The sequence below is a fragment of the Rhagoletis zephyria genome, unplaced genomic scaffold (genome assembly GCF_001687245.7).
Source record: "Rhagoletis zephyria isolate East Lansing unplaced genomic scaffold, Rhagoletis_zephyria_1.1 Rzeph_scaffold_01245, whole genome shotgun sequence".
Classification (NCBI taxonomy): domain Eukaryota; kingdom Metazoa; phylum Arthropoda; class Insecta; order Diptera; family Tephritidae; genus Rhagoletis; species Rhagoletis zephyria.
Window position 1 is genome coordinate 19818 of NW_016158329.1, and position 19000 is coordinate 38817.

At 37.2% G+C, this 19000-nt stretch overlaps 3 protein-coding genes across 3 annotated transcripts; 2 read left to right on the plus strand and 1 right to left on the minus strand.

Annotated features, from left to right (window-relative positions):
- Positions 1-367: 367 nt before the first annotated feature.
- Positions 368-4606, plus strand: LOC108363333 (uncharacterized). The gene is made up of 4 exons (XM_017616676.1): positions 368-685; positions 746-2746; positions 3796-3962; positions 4021-4606. The coding sequence occupies exons 1-4, from the start codon at positions 544-546 to the stop codon at positions 4477-4479; spliced, it is 2769 nt and encodes a 922-aa protein (XP_017472165.1). The 5' UTR covers positions 368-543; the 3' UTR covers positions 4480-4606.
- Positions 4607-6381: 1775 nt separating this feature from the next.
- Positions 6382-13721, plus strand: LOC108363334 (zinc finger protein 431-like). The gene is made up of 6 exons (XM_017616677.1): positions 6382-6713; positions 6772-7877; positions 7969-8347; positions 8412-8602; positions 13045-13423; positions 13487-13721. The coding sequence occupies exons 1-6, from the start codon at positions 6597-6599 to the stop codon at positions 13673-13675; spliced, it is 2361 nt and encodes a 786-aa protein (XP_017472166.1). The 5' UTR covers positions 6382-6596; the 3' UTR covers positions 13676-13721.
- Positions 13705-15106, minus strand: LOC108363335 (neuferricin homolog). Its single transcript, XM_017616678.1, has one exon. The coding sequence runs from the start codon at positions 15032-15034 to the stop codon at positions 14207-14209; it is 828 nt and encodes a 275-aa protein (XP_017472167.1). The 5' UTR covers positions 15035-15106; the 3' UTR covers positions 13705-14206.
- Between the last annotated feature and the right edge of the window lie 3894 nt (positions 15107-19000).

Sequence of the window (19000 nt, forward strand, 5' to 3'; positions counted from 1 at the left end):
ATGTTCAACCGTATTTATTAAGAAGTAACGCCGATATAAAAAGACCGTCGTATATATCAAGCGCAGCACAGAATAGTCTATTCTATAGGGGAGCAACTTATTTAATTCGCTACCTTATGATATAAAAGAAGATTTAATTTTCAACTCATTTAAAAGAAAGCTATCAAATTGGGTAAAAGAAAATTTTGTATAACCATCCTTAAACACAGATGAACATGTATATTTCTATAGTACTAAGTACGAATTGTAAAAAAATAGCTTAAAGCTAAATAAATATACTACTACTACTACCAAAGATGGTAAATAGATTTACGTTCTTTGGATTAGCGATTCGATTAACTAGAGAAGTCAGTTTACAGAAAACATCGATGCAACGATGTCTCGAGTGGAAATTGTTCGATGCATGGAAGCACAACATCGATATTTTTGATGCATTGATGTTTTTTCGACATCCCTACTTTGTCGGCGTGTTTTATAAAACAAGTAAACAATCTCACCCAAAATTGATAAAAAATCTTCTATGAAAAACTAGTTTTAGTACAAATGCGTGACTTGCATAAAACCCTAAAATTGTTTGAGGAAGAATTCTCGATGGACTATTGCGAGGAATTTGACGAAATCAAGTCGGTGTTGTTGTATTGCAATAAACATGTGAAGCCATTCAGTAAAGTGCAGTTTCGTGGCGGTAAGATTAATAGCCTGGGTTCATCAATCAGTTAACGTAAATTTTCTTAACATTTCTCAGGTAATGACATTTTTATCAATGAGCTTGTACGACGACTGCAGCAAGTATTGGTCGATCGCGATTTAATTGATCCTGAGGTTAAAAAACCTTTACCTAAAGCCCATCAAAAATTGCGTAAAGTAGTTATGTTCTTATTTGCTAACACTGATGCTACTTACAAATACAATTTGCGCGAGGATCCAACTTTTGCACACGTATTAGAACAATGTCCTCTGTTACCTAAATTCTTATTAGTAACACTTATTTGGGAGTTGCAGTTAGACCAATTTTTCTATGAAGCACTGTCGTATACCCCTTGCTGGTTTGCTTTCCAGTATTTCGAAACTGCAGCCGATACAATGAAATACATCGGAGATCCTTATGAAGTATTGGAAAAAGTAGAGCAACTTATGCGTGCGCTGTTTCTAAGCATAGCGCTATCAGAATCTCGCAAGATTGATATGGTGGACAAAAAAATTATCTATGGCAAATTATACGACTATAGCATGAATTTGCTGCGTCAATTCTACACGCCTGATTGTGAAAAATTTAAACAGTTCACCAAGTTGCAATTCTTTCGTTACTCGGGTTTCGCTTTGAAGCATTTACTTCAAATGACGTTATTTGCCTTTGATTTGCTTGAGTTGCCGGAAACGGCAAACCCGAAAATTGATATAGAAATTTATCAAATTTGCCAGGAAATATGCCCACGTGCGCCTGATTCAGAAATAACAAATCCATCAACTGTACTTAAGGAACAACAATTGAAGATCATAAAAGCGCTTCTTAATTCGGTACAATATAATGTTATGTTGGTCAAAATTGATGTTTTCATGTATTGGGTAGAAGTAGACGTCACGCCTACCTTGACATTACAGTTGGCAATTGGTGAAATGATATATAAAGTTGGTGAGCGAATGCGTTGCAATCCAGAACTTGGACATGATGTAGAAGCGCAGTTAAAGTTTCTCGCTATCAAGCCGAAGACCCTTGAAGAGACCATCGAAAGTGCAACATTAGGAGAAATCTTACGAAACTTAGACCAAACTATGCCACAACATATTAAGAAGGCTTGGTTTGATGAGCTCTTTAACCGTTCTATGGCTCTGGGCAATGACGAATGTCTGGACGCCATCAAAGAAAATATAAAGCTAATGACCCCACATAATTGCCAACAAGCCATCGATTTTATCAAGCTATCACAGTTGTCGCAAGCGGACATAGCTGATAATGATGGTGATGGTGAGGGCGAGAATTCCGAAAAGATGCAGGTTGATACTTGTGAATTCGAAGCATTAACCTCATTGATGCTTCTGGGCTTACAGAACTTCAAATCTGAGGATATACTGCAATTGTTGGCATACCAAACGAAAGCATTCGACAAATCAACAAGTGTTTGTTGTCAAGATGACTACCAACGGCGTGTTACTGAATTCCTCAACAAATATGCGGCATCTTTCGATTTACAGCAGTTCCTTGTCCTCTGCTTTGAGAACCCTGCACAAATGTGGGCGAAATTCTTTGATTCTGCCTGCCATAACTCTGAGCATGTACGAAACTTTTGTACGACCATAAAGCAATCGCGACCCTTTTCCAATATTTACTTTGATGAATTGCTGGAAAGTGCCATGCATGATCACGAAAAACTAACACAGAAAAATTTTCCTGAGTTGCTGTGCGAAATTTATTATACATTGTATCATCCTTCTCGCAAGACTGAATTCTTGAAGCAATTCATGAACAAAAATGTGAATGATTTGTTAGATACACAACGCTTTGGGCATTTGTTACCCATTGTCAAGGCTTTGAATCTCATAGCGATGCACGATGAGACTCAACCGAATAAGCAGTTAGCATTTGGTGAAGTGACGGCGCCAGTTCTTTTAATGGCCGCACAAATTATGGACAAGACACGCTGGGATCTTATCACATATACAGATGCAAGAGACGAGGTGGTACGAGAGTGCATACAATTTATACAATATACTTCCAAACGATTTTTGCCGGTCGCAACAGAAAAAGGTTATTTTGATAAATTTATTATTACACATACATACATACATACATACAGTGGTTGGTAAAATTTGTGCCACACCACATTTTGACAAGTTTGAACACAATATGTTTTTGTTATTTAATTTTGGTTATTTTTTTTATAAAAAATTTAACATACTTTCGTAAAAATTTCGAGCTTTTTTAATGTGATATCCTAGAAAGATTATGAGTATGCAGTTTCGTAGCCCATTGAGTTCTAGTAAAATAAAGTTCAAGTTTCAAATGGAAAAAATTGCGGTTGACTTTTTAGATTTTTCTTTGTCGCAATTGCTTCCATATAACGAATACACACAATTTATTTTTATATGGAAGAAAACCTGAACATCTTCGACAAAAAAAACTCTAAAAAATCAACGGTAATTTTGAGCCATTTGAAACTTGTGCTTCATTCTACAAAAATTCAATGGGCTACGAAACTGCATTCTCAGAATCGTTAAGAGAAATCCAATTAAAAAATGTCTAATTAACTAATTTTTTATGTAGTACCAAGTTTGAAGCTGGGATGTACATGGGTTTTGTTGAAGAATGAATATATTTTTATAAACAAATAACCAAAATTAACAAAAAGACAAAAATATGTTCAAACTTGTCAAAATGTGGTGTGGCTATAATTTTTTCGACCATTGTATGTATTTCTAAGGCTCCAAATTACATATTTTAATAAACCTCACTTCAAGGCGAATCTATATACAGGGTGTCCTAGACCTCCCGTCCACCCCCTCTACTAAAATGGACTCGAATGGTTTTTATTGATAACCGCAAAAATTCTACCTACTAAATCGAGGAAGCTCTTTTGGTGGTATTGTCGACCTCCGGTTTCGAACGGAAGTGGATTAAACTGACCGGATTTTTTTAAATTACACATTTATTTTCTCCCACGGAAGTGCCAATAAAAAAACATTGCCTCCATATTAGAGGGAGTGAACGGGCGGTCTAGGACATCCTGTATAGATAGATCTATGTATAGTTTCGCCTTACTGCACTTGTATCATGCTTCATTTCAATTTATTTTGTAGATCGGAAGTGGATAACCAAAGTCATCAAAGATTCATATCGCCCAATTACGCAGTATTATTTCCAAAAATTTTCACAAACCCCAGATCAACTACCCGTAGATTTTGATCGATTTCTCATACGCTTGGAAATTGAAGACAAGTCTGAAGCTGAAATGTTTCTAATTATTGTGAGTCTAAATTTGCTTTATCAGATGTACCATTTTAATTACCATCTTTCTGTGACAGAATTATGTGCGTTGTACAATGAAAGAGACTGAATGGCTGGCCCGTAGTGAACGTCTTTTGCCCCATATTTCAGATGTAATGATAATTTTAAGTGGAGTGGTTGTGGAAACAGATAATCCCAATGCAGTTAATAACTATCGTCACTGCTTATCAAATTATGCTAATATTGTTTTGAAATTTGTGCTACCACCGTTGAAAGATGATACAAAAAAAATTGAGAAACTGATGCTTAAAGTGCTAAAGATAATTGAATCTGCTCCACCGCAACTCTATGAAGAGATTTTTATAAGCTTTAGCTCATTACTACTTGATATCATGCGTTGTTCTGCGCGTCCCTTAAATGATGATGATTCGATTGTAAAATCAGTTCGAAAATTCGTTGGAAATATGAAGGACTGCCAAGGAAAAGATATTTTCTTGGAAAAATTTCAAGCACTGGTAACTGAATTCCTGAGTTAATTTAAAGAGGTAAATTATTATTTACTAAAGCAAAAACTTTTGGTTCTCGTTATACGATCCTTTTTTCCTTTTTTACCTGAATTTGATTCTGACCTAGAAACATAATAAAAATTGAATTAATAAAATTCCTGTACTTTTGTAAACTTATTATTATGTATTATTGACTGCGTTTTGGTTTCACTGCCATTAGCATCAGTTAGGGTGCGTTCAGAAATGCATCAAGCCAAAGCATCAGAGTCTTTTATTTCTAAACTATAATTGATGGAAATGTTTTATTTGAGCAACTAAGTTCCAATTCGGCTTTTAACCGTGGTTGCGCATATTTGACATTTCCATCAATTATAGTTTAGAAATAAAAGAGACTGATGCTTTGGCTTGATGCATTTCTGAACGTTCCCTTACCTATTACTCGATGCATCAACAAAAAAAAATAAAAATCACGAAATACACCCGAAACAAAACTTAATGTAGGTTGTAGCTAGGGTCGTGTGCAATATGAAAATAGGTTTCTTATAGTTCCTTAGCCCTCCATTTTCTTTTATTTAAAAAGTGAACTTATTTTATTCTTGATGCACTTATCTATAAACAGCTCGACCACTTTTTATCCGATTTTAAAAATCAAACATGTTTTGAGAAAGGGATCTATACTGGCTTATCATGAATATTTACTGAAAAATTTCACCAGAAATTTTAGCAATTGTTTTGCGATTTTATATGTTCGAGTGTAAATTATTTCACAGGTGAATACGTTATACGAGAGTGTGAACATGATTCGAAATGAACTACATCGCTTGGTAATAGGGAATTTACATGAGGCGATTTTTCAGGCTGCCTGATGTAAAGCAGTCGGAAAGAAAAGTTCTTTATATTCCTTTAGTTTACGATAATAAGAGACTGTAGTGTAGATTTAAACTACTACATACTTCATGAAACTTCATTTTTCGTTTTTGCTTTCGTTTGACAGGAATTGTAGAAAAAATTAAGAAAAAATTGACATACATATAAACAGTCAGGAAAAAATTATAAATAAAAGCGGCAACGCTGGACACAGCTGCATATTAGAAAATATGAACGAGAATTTTATCGTCGCTTGGACGAAAATTTTTGAATTCATAGAAATCAGAAAAAATTCGACCGTCAAGCAAGAAACATTGATTGATTTTTATTAATTTAAATCAGCATTCCTACAAACAAATTTTTATGCATGTAAAGTCCGTTAAATACTCCGATAAAAACTTGGTGCTTTTTTCGAAAAAAAACGCGATTTTTCTTGGGTTTTAGTGCTTTTTCAAATTTAAAACCTGGCAACACTGATTAGAGCAAAGTTGCCAACTACTTCGAAATGTGCTCGTCAAAAATGTTAATTCGAATGTTTGCGCTTTTGTGTCTGAGATTAATTGCTATACATAATACAAAGTAGGATTCTTGTAGCTTGGTTACTAGACCAGCAACTAAACACCTGTCGTCATTAGACTTACCCCCGAATTATGTGTCAAAAGAACTACGCCTAAAAATATGCTGCAAAAAATTATGGGCCGATTATGAATAGCAACGCAACCTCAATTAAATTGCCGAAGGGCAACGCACTGAAATCAAAGAACGTAGATAATCTACAAGCGGTTTTTGAGTACTGTATTTGTCCATAATAACTCCATTTGAAGCTTTTCGTTGTTTCCTTTAGGTTCATCACTTTCGCTTTTGGTTGAGGAAAGCCGAGAAGAAGCCATTAATATAATCTCAATTACCATATTATTATATAAATAAAAATTTCTTTAAAACCCTTTTTTTATTTATATTGAAATAACTAAAAAACTGGAATAAAACTACAGTTTTTATTGAAATAACTAAAACAATTATTGGTAGATATTTTCTAAATTTGGTAGATTTTCTTCAAGTGGATGGTAAGTATTTTTTTTGGTCAGTGGCAGCCCTGCTTGCAAGATCTCGATTTCGATACATCGAATAATATCGCATTAATCGATACATCGGAATTTAGTCGGTGCATCGAATTGAAAACATCGACGATTCCGATGCATCGGTTAACGTCGCGCATCTCTAAAACTTCTATAAACAACTAAATTGTAAGAAAATTTGTTAGAAGCTTGCTTTTTAATAGCATGATGTTATGCCGCTTGTGTGTTAGTGAATGCGACCAATCTCCTGTAGAACTTCTGGACTCTGGAGGTCAAAGCACTCCAATTTATAATGTTGTAGCGAAGTATTTCGAAAAGGAGGTAAGTTATATGCTTGACTTCCCCTCGGAATATAACTTATTATATGCTTTAATTCTAGATAATGCTAGAAATTAAAGAAGAATTTGTTGCGGAACACCATGCGGATACGAAAGAGTCGCACGTAATGTGCACCAGTTGCTGGGGTCATATAGATGATTTCCACAAATGGCGTGAAGAGATGGTGGTCCTGCACGAAGAGCGCTTAAATCAGCTTAAGCAACCTTACCAAAGGGATTTGGTGGAAAGTGTGAAGTTGGAAATGGAAATGGAAGTCCCCAACGTAGATATATTTGCAGATTCATTTGCCGACCACGTATGTGATAACGACGACAGTCTACAAGAGTTTACAGAAGATCCTGTTGCTATATGCGAAACTAAACTTTCAGACTCGCCAAAGAAATTAAACTCAGTAGATCAAATAAATGATGAAAAATGTGATAACGATAGCATCTATGATGATATGCCATTGTTGAGTAGAAAAAAGCTTGCAAAAAGCAAAAAAGCCGTTGCCAGGAAAGAGAAAGCAAACGATGATCTTATTGACGAAGATAATCCGTTAGTCACAGGTAAAAAAATGCGAAAAAGCAAAGGCTCTGATGCCTTTAAAAATACAAGGAAGAGTAAAAAGGCAAAACAAGGGGACAAGAATTCTTCGGATGCTGAATTTAATCTGGATTCTTATATTGATGAAGACAAAGATGATTTGAACACTTCTGATAGAGCTAGGGAAAAAAGCATAAAAACAAAAGAATTTGATGCCTTTATAGCCCAACATTTTAAAGAGCAACTGCCTTGTGAACTCTGTGGACATTTATCCGCAGACTTTACTGAACTGCATATACACTTCCGCGATGTACACCAAAATAATAAGGGTTATGTAGTCTGTTGTAGGCACAAGTATAGTCAAAGATTTCACTTTGTTGAACACTTGCAAGTACATTTGAATCCACAAAAGTTTCAGTGTACTGAATGCGGCAAATGTAGTGCCAATGCTAGGAGCTTAGTAGCGCATATGAAATCTATGCATGATCCTGAGGCATCTGAACGTCGTTTTGAGTGTGAAATTTGTCATAAAAAATTCACCAAGCTTCCCATTTTAAAAACTCATATGGAAACGCATGTGGAGGGCAATCCAGATCATGTCTGCAAGGAATGCGGGAAGGGGTAATCCAATTACTTAGATAGTTATTAATATTACCATATTCATATTTATATTTTTTTGCTTTGCTTAAACTTTCCATTAATTGTAATATAGCTTTGTCTTGGAGAGCCGCCTCAATATTCACATTCGCAATGTCCACAGCCTAGCATATCAAAGTGTGTGTGATCAGTGTGGCAAATCCTTCCGTGGGCGTTATGCGTTAAAATATCATATGTTGGAACATGATGGCGGTGGTAAAAAACTGTGGCCCTGTGACCAATGCGATACCCAATTACATTCCAAATTCAGTTTAAAGCGACATAAGCGAATAGCTCATCATGACGGATCTACAGTATATGTTTGTGGCGAATGTGGTAAGGTAGCACTGACTGAAGAAGCGCTAAAGTCACATAAGCGATATGTGCACCAGAGGCAGCGTATTCACAAATGCACGCTATGTGACAAAGCGTTCAAGGCTTCGAAAGTTTTAAGGGTACGTAAAGTTTTAACGAGAAGAAATTGCAACCATTTTGTTATATTATTTTTTGTTTATTTAGGAGCATATGACAACACATACCGGCGAGGATCTGTATCAGTGTCCACATTGCCCGCGAACATTCAAAGTGAATGCAAATATGCACCATCATCGCAAACGAAAACACCCCAAGGAATGGGAGGAAAATCGAAGACAGAGACAAATGTCTTTCAAACGTGTTGACCTTAACAACATATCGAATGAAGTGGTGTTGTAAGTAAAAGGCAAATAAATGTATATAATGTTTCATATTGCTCGTGATGAGAGGTACCCATAAATCATATGTAAGTTAACATTACCCTTATCTGCTGGATTTGCTAAATACATATTTTTGAGAATAGAAAATTAAAAAAAAGAAAGCCGAAAAAAGAGTTTGACTTTAATTTCCAAGTATGAATACTTATCTGTAGTCATAAGCAATAATCGCCTAAGTCGAAAAACCTTAATTCGAGAAAAAACGCTTTAAAGATTTGGATTGTAGTGTTAACCATATGGGGAAACCAAAATATTTTCGCCTATAACTTTTTAAATAGCCTAGCTGGCGAGATGGGTATTTCCCGTACGCATGGAATAGGGATTGAAGAATACGATAGCATATATAACTCCATTCTTTCTTAAGTCGACTTAGGCGGTTATTGCTTTGACCATAGATATATGAACGAACCATGTTTTCTTTTTGGGAAATCAAAATCCTTTTAAATTCAACTGTCCAGGAAAGCATACACCCACCCAAACTGCATTGACGATGGACATATTTAAAACTAGCCCACGCCTCGCTCCACGAGAAAACTAGTGGTACTACCACTCTTGTGCGAATTTTTACAACAATAACCAAGCGCTTTTTGACTCATCCATTCAGAAAGCACAAACGACGGTCGGGTCTAAACGTAACCGGAACGACCCAGATTTATATCTAACCAAGGACTCACTCCAGCATCACTACCCAAAAGCTCTGGAGAATTTCTATGCTGTTACGTCATCTAAAACTATCCAATTAATTCCAGTATAATGGAATACCTAATATTTCGCTAGCTTAGAAAGAAAAGTTGCTAAGTCCCATTTTAAAAATTTTACAGGAGAGGAAAAAATCTTTCTATAGCCATTTTCTTTAACTATTTCGCAAGACTTTGAATCGGACATTTTGCGCGTTTAAAGCAAAGCAAAACTCCATAAGAATCAGAAGGATTCGATATTTATTTAAAGATGTCGTATTATTTTGTCCTTATCAGATTTGTGGTGCTTCTTTTGGACTTAGCAAATTTTCCTTTTATTGCTTATGAAGAGGAAAAAATAAAACAAGTACCTTTATAATTGTCGCAACGATGCGTATTCAATTTCTCTAGCCTCCCATATCAAAATATGAGTTTGCATAAAAAGTGGACTTAGCAACTTTTCACTCTAAGCTAGCGCTTTATTAATTCAATGGACATGGACTCCCTAATTCATTCAAATAGATGTAGCAAAGTCAAGGTTAAATGTTTTCAGTTTGGTTTAATTTCCATATATTTTTAAACAAAAAACAAAACCGACTTCAATTCTCATAAAAGTTTAAGATTATCGTTATCCTATTATGGGATCTAAACAAAATTAGTATGAGACCACCCTTAAGGTACCACCTTTCCGATGCAAAAATAATTATCGAAATCAGTTAACGTGGGCCAAAGTTATGCGGTATCATACATAAAAAAAAAATATTCCGTCGAATTGATAACCTTTTTGTGAAGTAGGTTAAAAAGAAACTGTGAATACCTTTATCATCAAGCACGTATGTCTAGATTCAGACGGATAAACTTTTGTCGCGGCAACTCGTTACTTGTGGGAGAGGGAGTGACGAGGAAGGGGGAAGGGCACCAAGTTGCTCGTGCTCAGGCAACACGATTTGTGCTCTCGTTCGTCTGAATAATTCTAGTTGGCGTACACAGCTGACAACAACATTTATGTACAAAGGAATTGCTCTGTGTGAACGCGAAGGGCAACACCTAATGCTTGATATACAGTTCAATGCGAGCGTGAGCGTGAACGTTCGCAATGGCAAATAATTCCATTTGTATTCTTATGGACGCTCACACACATCTGTTAAAACTTGCCGTTCACATGCGAATGCTTTGCGTACACACACAGTTGAGTGCGAGCTCGAAAAAAGACATATTATGCATTTTAAATTAGTTTTTATTCTATAATTTTGAAAGATATTTTAATTCTCTATCTTTTCATGTCTCAGCTATAGCAAAAAGTTGAGTGATAACGAAGATATTGGTCAAAATAAAAAACGCACGCTCACGCTCGCATTGAACTTTATATCAGGCTTAAAGAGAAATTGCCGAAAATGGGCAACAAAAGTTTCTCTGTGTGAACCTAGGCTAAGTATGTAATTCAATTTTGGTAGGGATGGACAAAAAAATGATTCAACAAATCATCGCTTGCTGACATGTTTACGTCACGGTTGTTCAATGTCTGGTTAGTACTAATTGGAGGTAGAAGCTCCGGTTAAATACAACGACTGCTTTATCGATAACATGTTATATGCATGATGTCGAAACGTCGATAGTGATGTTTAACCGGCAAGTAGCGATAACCAGACATTGAACAACCGGCCCTTAATCTCCGCGTAATACCATTTTCCACCGCAATCCTGAATTACTTTGTTCGCTCCCCCAATTAGGTACGTTCGCGAATTACCTCTTATTTCGATTTGACAGTTCTCTGTCTCCGTTTTTTGTTTTTGTTTTCTTCGCTGCAAAATTGTTCATTCTGAACGTTTGGAATTAACTTTTTTGTTTACTTATTCTATGGAACGTTCCTGATGATATGTTAACGTATATTTCAAACGCATTCCGTTTATTCTGGCTGTGGAATGGGATCATCTGGAATGTATAAAGAAACGCAGCCTGAGGTAAAATGTGGGTTCTTCCTAAAAATTGATAAGTTTCCATATTAAATTAGGGATATATTCATTTATAAACTTTACGTTTCCTACTCAGAAAAATGCAGGTTTTGATATGTGATCTGGTTTCGATAAATTTCCGATAAAAATTAGAGACGGCACCGATTTGTTCGAAATTCGCATGGTAATTGGATCTGAATTACCAACAAATGAGGTAACTCGCTCTTAAAATTTTGTATGCCGAATTACGTAATTCGAAGGGTAATTGGAGTGCGAATTACGAATGAGAGCGAACTACGTAATTGGGGTGGTGTGGGAAAGCCGTATAATGTTTATACGATGTTCATTCAAGTTCTATAAATATAAGTACATACAAAGCAAAAGTAGAAGTTTCTACTGGGCTAATCTTTAAAAAGGGGTTTATCGCATGGTTTATCCAACGCATCGTACACAAAGCCATCGATTCATTGAGCGTATTGGAAGTAATGAAAATATATCGGAGAACATCAATGCATGTATCGACAGATTTGTTTATGTACATCGTCCATGCCTATTTTGTAAACAATTGACGAGGCGACACAAAAAAGGATGTTATGCCGCTTGTGTTTTCGGGTTTGTGATCAGTTCTCTGAGGAACTTTTAGATTCCAGTGGCCACCATACTCTGGTTTACAATATAGCACAGAAATATTTGGATAAGGAGGTAAACCTCAAAATAACAATTTCTTTGGGCATGGAGCTTTATTTCATATCTGTACATCATTTCAGTTGTTGTCAGGAGTTAAAGAAGAATGTGATAAGCAGAAGTTTGTAGATACACCAAATTTTAATTCGCACGTAATATGTGGCAGTTGTTGGCACCATTTAGAGGCTTTCCACAAATGGCGGGAGCAGCTGGTGGTCCTACAGAAAGAGGGATTTAAACAATTCGAAAACTCTTCCCAATTAGGCTTGGTGGAAAGCGTGAAGTTGGAAGTGGAAATGGATGTCGACAACGTATATACATTCGCTGGTTCATTTGCCGGAGATATATATGATAACGGTAGCTTGATTGAGGATGCTACAGAAGACCCTGTAGCTATTTGCGAAACCAAAGCTGAGAACTATTCAAAGAAATTAAACACACAGGATTATGAAAAATATAATAGTGATAGCGCCTATGATGATATGCCATTGTCGAAGAGAAAAGAATTGGGAAAACAGAAACGTGGTATCAAGAACAAGGGAAGGAGGGTAAAAACGATAAATAAAATGGTTACTTCCAGTAAACATAAAGCAAACGATGCATTTATAGCCAAACATTACAAAGAGGAATTGCCATGTGAATTGTGCGGTAACTTATCCGCTGACTTCACTGCATTGAATGCACATTTTCGCGAAGTTCACAATACCGATAAAGGCTATGTTTTATGTTGTGGTCGCAAGTATTCTGAACGATGTCACTTCGTTGACCATTTGCAAGTACATTTGAATCCAAAGGAGTACCAGTGTTCTAAATGTGATACACTTTGCTTCAGCAATAGAACTTTGGTGAAGCACATGAAAACAGTGCATATAGAAAAGCCATTAGAACGGCGGTTTGAATGTGAAACTTGCCATAAAAAATACGCTAAGCGAGCCATTTTGAAATCACATATGGAAACTCATGCAGAGGGCAATCCCGATCATATTTGCAAGGATTGTGGGAAGGGGTAATGTTAGATTTCAATATATGAATAATTTTTATATGTTATTCATAATCATTGTTAATTTTTCCGTTCTCTTAAATACAGCTTTGTGTTAGAGTCCCGACTCAATATTCATATTCGCAATGTCCACAGCACATCATATCAAAGTGTTTGTGATCAGTGTGGTAAATCCTTTCGTGGTCGCTCTGCTATAAAAATTCACATGTTGGAGCATGAGGGCGGAAGTAAACGACGTTGGCCCTGTGATCAGTGCGATCTTCAACTATATTCTAATTACAGTTTGAAGCGACACAAGCGTGCAGCTCATCATGATGGATCTGAAGAATATGTTTGCGGCGATTGTGGCAAGGTCGCCTTCACTGAGGATGCACTTAAGAGACATCAAAAGTACGTACATCTGCGCGAACGCGTACATAAATGTACAATTTGTGAGAAAGCATTCAAGCAACCTCACGCGCTGAAGGTATTCAAAAAAAAGTAACTACATAAATAGTATACAATTTATATTTTCCTTTTGATCATTTAGGAACATATGACGACACATACCGGTGAGGATCTTTATCAATGTCCACATTGTCCGCGTACTTTTAGAGTGAACTCCAATTTGCACCATCATCGCAAACGAAAACATCCTAAGGAATGGGAAGAAAATCGAAAACAACGAAAAATGTGTTTCAAACGTATTGATCCCAATACTATGAATGAAATAAAATAATCAAGGGACCGAAATAAATAAACCAGTAAAAGTTTTACCAAGTGAATCACTTGTAAATCCAATTTTAGTTTACGTATTTGTTATTGAATTAGGCTCAATACTTAACATATCATTACATTTGAAATAAATTATTCCAAATCATGAATGCAGTTAAATTTTATAATATCCATACATATTAAAACTGTTGTTGTTGTTGTCTTCTTATCTTGACTAGCTGACCAACTTGACCAAGCAAATAAAACTTAGTTGTACACCAAAGTTCACACTATATGCGGTCATCGATTTTTTTATAAATATTAGTTACTATGCTAAAATGTTAAAATTTTTGTTATAAAGGATTTTTATTCGTACAAAACTTGAATACTAAGGCCTCTATATTCTTGGATATGTTAATATAAATACTTTAAATCGTGTAAATCTAATTTAAGAACACTCCATAATACGAGTCTGGTTTTTAAAAAGTTTGCATAAATACTTTTTACCATTAATCCTTTTTGTTCCTATGCCATGTAAAATAATACAGTTATTTAATTAATCTACTTTGTAGTAACACTCGTAGGCACGCAGTCCACAATCATCATACTGCTTTAACATAACGTCAGTCGTGTCCAAGTCCTTTTCTTGTATGCAAGCACAACGGAAGTTGTTAGCACCGACTTCAAAAAGTTTACGTGGGTATCCCACCCATTCACGTTGCTTACCGCCACTCGACTTTGTACACCACACTCGCGTGCCTCGCTCCTCTGACCATTCAATGTTGCAATCTGGATATACTTCACGTAATTGTTCTGCTTGTGCTTTGGCTGTTTTCGCTTGCTCCAAAAGTGCCAAGTATTTCCAGTGGTAATGGGTCGGTTCGCCTTTTTCATCATAGAATCGTCCTATGAGTTTACCTTTGTATTTGTATTCTTTTCTATAAAATTGTTGCCAATTTTCCAAGCTGAGTAAATCGTTGGACTTTAATGAGATCACGTCATCGGCTTTCCCCACGTCATAGCTTTCGAATTCGCCATTTATGAATGACACCGAAGCGTCCCGTCCGGCAAAAAAGTTATACGAACAGCCTGGTCCGTAATGCTTAATACCTTTAGACACGTCGAAAACAGTGCCAATTATGGCCAGGTATATTGGTGTGCCATTTTCGCCATTAAATTTTGCCAATTCATCACGTGTGAAGAGTTGCTCACCGGAAGATAGTTCTTGAGAATTTTCGTAAGAAACTGCCAAGCTTTCACTGGCTGGATCCCCAGTTTTATTCGTGATCCAGTTTATAAGTTGATTGTAATAAACACCAGTAAGCACGGCGGCTACAATAAGCAAAAATTGTAGCCTAAAGAGGTGTTTCAGAAACTCCAACATTTCCAGCTGGGCAATAGACACTTTGGATTGTTTACGTCGCGCAAGTAAATAAAGTAGCAGCGTTGCCGTATGTAATTTTGTAATAATTTTTCATTTGAATATTTGTTGGGGGATTTTGAGGAATTGTGCAATCATCGGTCTTTAACTTTTCTTTTCTTTTCTTTTCTTTTCTTTTCTTTTCTTTTCTTTTCTTTTCTGGGAGACTTATAAGATGTTGAAATCTGTTTACGTTTAATCCCCCAAAAAGCAATTTAAATGGAATTTTCTACCGAGTTCTTCACATTGCGTGTGGTTGTTGTTGTTACAGCAGCAGTGCTCAACCCCTGGGGTTTCGTCAGGGTATGCAGGGNGAAAAAGCAATTTAAATGGAATTTTCTACCGAGTTCTTCACATTGCGTGTGGTTGTTAATGTTACAGCAGCAGTGCTCAACCCCTGGGGTTTCGTCAGGGTATGCAGGGCAAGTGTTTGCAACTTCCGAGTTCAGCCGAGAGGGATATACTACGTTAATGCGACAGAATTCATGAATTCTCTATTTCATGAATTCAAAAATGGTCCCGTTATGCATAGTTCGCGAATTCATGAAATAAAGTGCCTTGGAAAAAGTGGCAATGCACTGGCGAGAAATTAAACAGTAGGGTTATGATTTTTTTGGCCTTCTTTTGAATTTTCAAAAGTCGTTCCAGTGTTTTAAATCCTGGTAATGCCGCTCAAGCTTTTTAATCTAAAAACATCGGCTGCATTTCTTTATTCATTCTGAACGTTTGGAATACACTTTTTTGTTTATTTATTCTTTAGAACGTTCCTGATGATATGTTGACGTATATTTCAAACGTATTCTGTTTATTCCGGCTGTGAAATGGGATTATCCGGAATGTATAAAGAATTGCAGCCATCATAACCCTAGTAAACAGCTGTTTGTGAAACGTGACGTTGAAATGATTGGGGTATTCACAACGGTGTCGTAAGTGTCGTATTGTTGTATGTCGCAAACTTTTAACGCCTAAAAAATATATTAAAGGGGTTCGTAAAGTACCATCAAAGTCAAATTATGAATTTTTGCGGTGTTAAATATCTAATAGTTGGTTATCGTTTCAAGTTCTCTAAGCATTTATTTAAGCTTTTAAAGTATACGACATACAACAATACGACACTTACGACACCTTTGTAAACCCCTCAGATGTTTATGCAGCCAATTTTAACCCAAACGCATAAACGTAGTAATAGTTGTGGAGTGCGGGGTGCACCTGGTCTCTCTCAGCAGTTCCGCTTCAACGCGCAACGCGAGCCATATAGCCCAGTCGATGATGACGGAGTCGATGCTCCACCGCTTGACTATGACGAGGTACGAATACATATGTAGCTGTTCAAGTACGGCGGCGAGGAGTTTATAAGGTGCATTCATCAACTCTGATGCAGAATATGGTCAGATGAACGCATGCCATTCACGCCAGGTCTTATCGAGCGTATTGTGTGAAAGACTGAACTGAAAGGACTGAATCCTCCAGAGAACAGGTATTTACAGCACTAAAATGAGTTGCCTGAATTTAGCATCCCCTCAAAACTCATACGGCTGTATAAAATGACCACCAGCTGCGTTAGAATTAGGAAAGACCCAAACGGGGTTTCAGACAGGGCGACTTCTTTTCATGTGACTTCTTTAATCTGATGTTGAAGAAGATAATAAGACCGTGCAATTGTTGGCTTATGCCGATGACATCCACAACATCAGTAGCAAAAACCACGAAGTCGGTTCGGCCTTTTTCAAGTTGGATAAGGAAGCAAAGCGAATTGGTCTGGTGGTAAACGAGCACATTCGCTTCTTGGCACCTACGTCCAACGCAGAATCACTCTTGCCAACAAGTGCTACTTTGCGCTGAGTCGGCAATTCAGGAGTAAAGTCCTCTCTCGACGTACGAAAACCACACTCTGTAAGGTTTACTGGACACCGACGCTCCAGCTCTGAAAGTATTCAACTTGGAACCCGCTGGTGGTAGCAGAGGGAGAGGAAGGCCCCCACTACGATGGAAAAACCAGGGGGAGAAGTACTTGGCTTGACTTGGCATTTCCAATTGGCGTCAGTTGGCGCTTAGGCGGTTAGGTAGGTTAGGAATTCGACCGCTAATGTGTGTGGTGAGGGTGTTCAGTGCTTTCGGATGAGGTAGTCCGATAGGCATAACTCTTAATAACCCTCTTCCTCCTTACTTTTAATTTGATACTGTAATCGCCTAAACGATATTGGTCGAGTGCAATAAAGGCTGCCAGTGTCTTAACCTCTCTGGAAAACGAAAATGTCAATTTTTTGCTTAAGAGTTGGTGCACTCACTTTATTACTGCTTGCCATCATTCTTTGCGTGGCTCTTATGATTAAGGGTGGATTTCTGGGCAGCCTACTTATATGATCTGACCCAAATATATCTAAACTTAGTGACGGGTAGTTGCAACCTCACCGCCAATCATGGTAAGACAGAACTGGTCTAGACAACATCAAGTGCTTCGGGCTGACGCTAGGTACAAAACTGTCGTGCAAATATTGCTGCAACTCTTGGCAAGAGATGGGGTCTCTCGCTCATAGTGATCTCGTCTGTTGGAGTTCGCTAGAGCGAGCTGCCCATTGTAATCAAAACTGCCGCAGCACGCGTTACAATCAAGGCCCGTTTACATAGAACTTTGGCGTTGCGTTGGCGTTGGCGTCGCTTCAACAGCTGACTATGAATACATGAATTCAAATGCAGCCGTCCACATAGCCAAAATTCGACAACGCTCACGCCAACACAAAGCAAAAAGATGGCCAACTCTCAACTTTTCGCGTGCGTCGCTCGTCAGCTGTTGCGAATAAATAAAATTATGTGAAATATTTTTCCTTTTTAATCAAGTGCGGGCAAGAAATATCGTTTTTAATGCAATTATTGATATGAAATATTAATTTATCTGTCGTTAATATGTTAATTTAGTGGCCCAAGGATTCGCCGCCAAGCGTTCATTGTAGCAAGCATACTTTTAACGTGCGTTCTGTCAAACCAACGCCAACGCCAACGCAACGCCAAAGTTGTATGTAAACGGGCCTTCAGGTTCAGGGAATCTAGATGCCTAGCAAGCTCAGTGCCTGTACACCCTAAAATTTCGAAAGTGTTGGTGGGTTAGGTCATATCAGTTTTTTATGTTTGCAAAGCCACAATCCTCGCGTATTACCGACTGAAATTCACCTCAACACACTCTACTAATTTATCTAGGTTTCGTGAGCCTAGGGATAAAGTTTCATCGCTCGCACTTTGCAACGAACCCTGAGTAACTTCAGCGGATAGATATTCGGGGTTTATGCAGGCAATAATTTGCAAGTGCGTTCTCAACTGGGCACGACCACCTGCCCTAACCTATTCTAATCTACCTTCGATTTCAGTTTACCACATCTTATACGCGCACTGAATTCCTAATTTAAAAAAAGTTTGAACTTCCGAAGCGATTGCTGATGAATTTAAACTTTGTGTGTTGGTGTTGGTTGATTTTTCCGACAGGGTGGTAAGATGATTTATTTTGGAACGAATTTCCGTCATCCCTTGTCAAGTTTGGTTTGCAGACAAACCGGTTTCGGCGTTGTGCCATCTTCAGTGTCATTTTTCGTTCTGTCTGGTTCGAGATTTGTCCCTAATTTATGTTCATTTATCTTAGGTAATGTGATTTTCGTCGATGATTAATTACTAGATATGCCATGGTGCCCATTTTTTTGAAGCAGGTAATAGGTTCATCTTCGCTGTTTCGATATTAACATGCATTATGTTGTCGCTGTATGGTTTTTGCCTACCATACAGCGACAACATAATGCATGTTAATATCGAAACAGCGAAGATGAACCTATTACCTGCTTCAAAAAAATGGGCACCATGGCATATCTAGTAATTAATCATCGACGAAAATCACATTACCTAAGATAAATGAACATAAATTAGGGACAAATCTCGAACCAGACA

Excerpts from the sequence above, each read along its gene's own strand:
- LOC108363333 (XM_017616676.1), top strand. The coding sequence starts at position 544 with ATGCGTGACTTGCATAAAACCCTAAAATTGTTTGAGGAAGAATTCTCG. Across the intron at positions 686-745 it reads TAAAGTGCAGTTTCGTGGCG|GTAATGACATTTTTATCAAT; the intron begins GTAAGATTAATA and ends AACATTTCTCAG. Across the intron at positions 2,747-3,795 it reads GCCGGTCGCAACAGAAAAAG|ATCGGAAGTGGATAACCAAA; the intron begins GTTATTTTGATA and ends TTTATTTTGTAG.
- LOC108363334 (XM_017616677.1), top strand. The coding sequence starts at position 6,597 with ATGATGTTATGCCGCTTGTGTGTTAGTGAATGCGACCAATCTCCTGTA. Across the intron at positions 7,878-7,968 it reads TGCAAGGAATGCGGGAAGGG|CTTTGTCTTGGAGAGCCGCC; the intron begins GTAATCCAATTA and ends ATTGTAATATAG. Across the intron at positions 13,424-13,486 it reads AGCAACCTCACGCGCTGAAG|GAACATATGACGACACATAC; the intron begins GTATTCAAAAAA and ends TTGATCATTTAG.
- LOC108363335 (XM_017616678.1), bottom strand. The coding sequence starts at position 15,034 with ATGTTGGAGTTTCTGAAACACCTCTTTAGGCTACAATTTTTGCTTATT.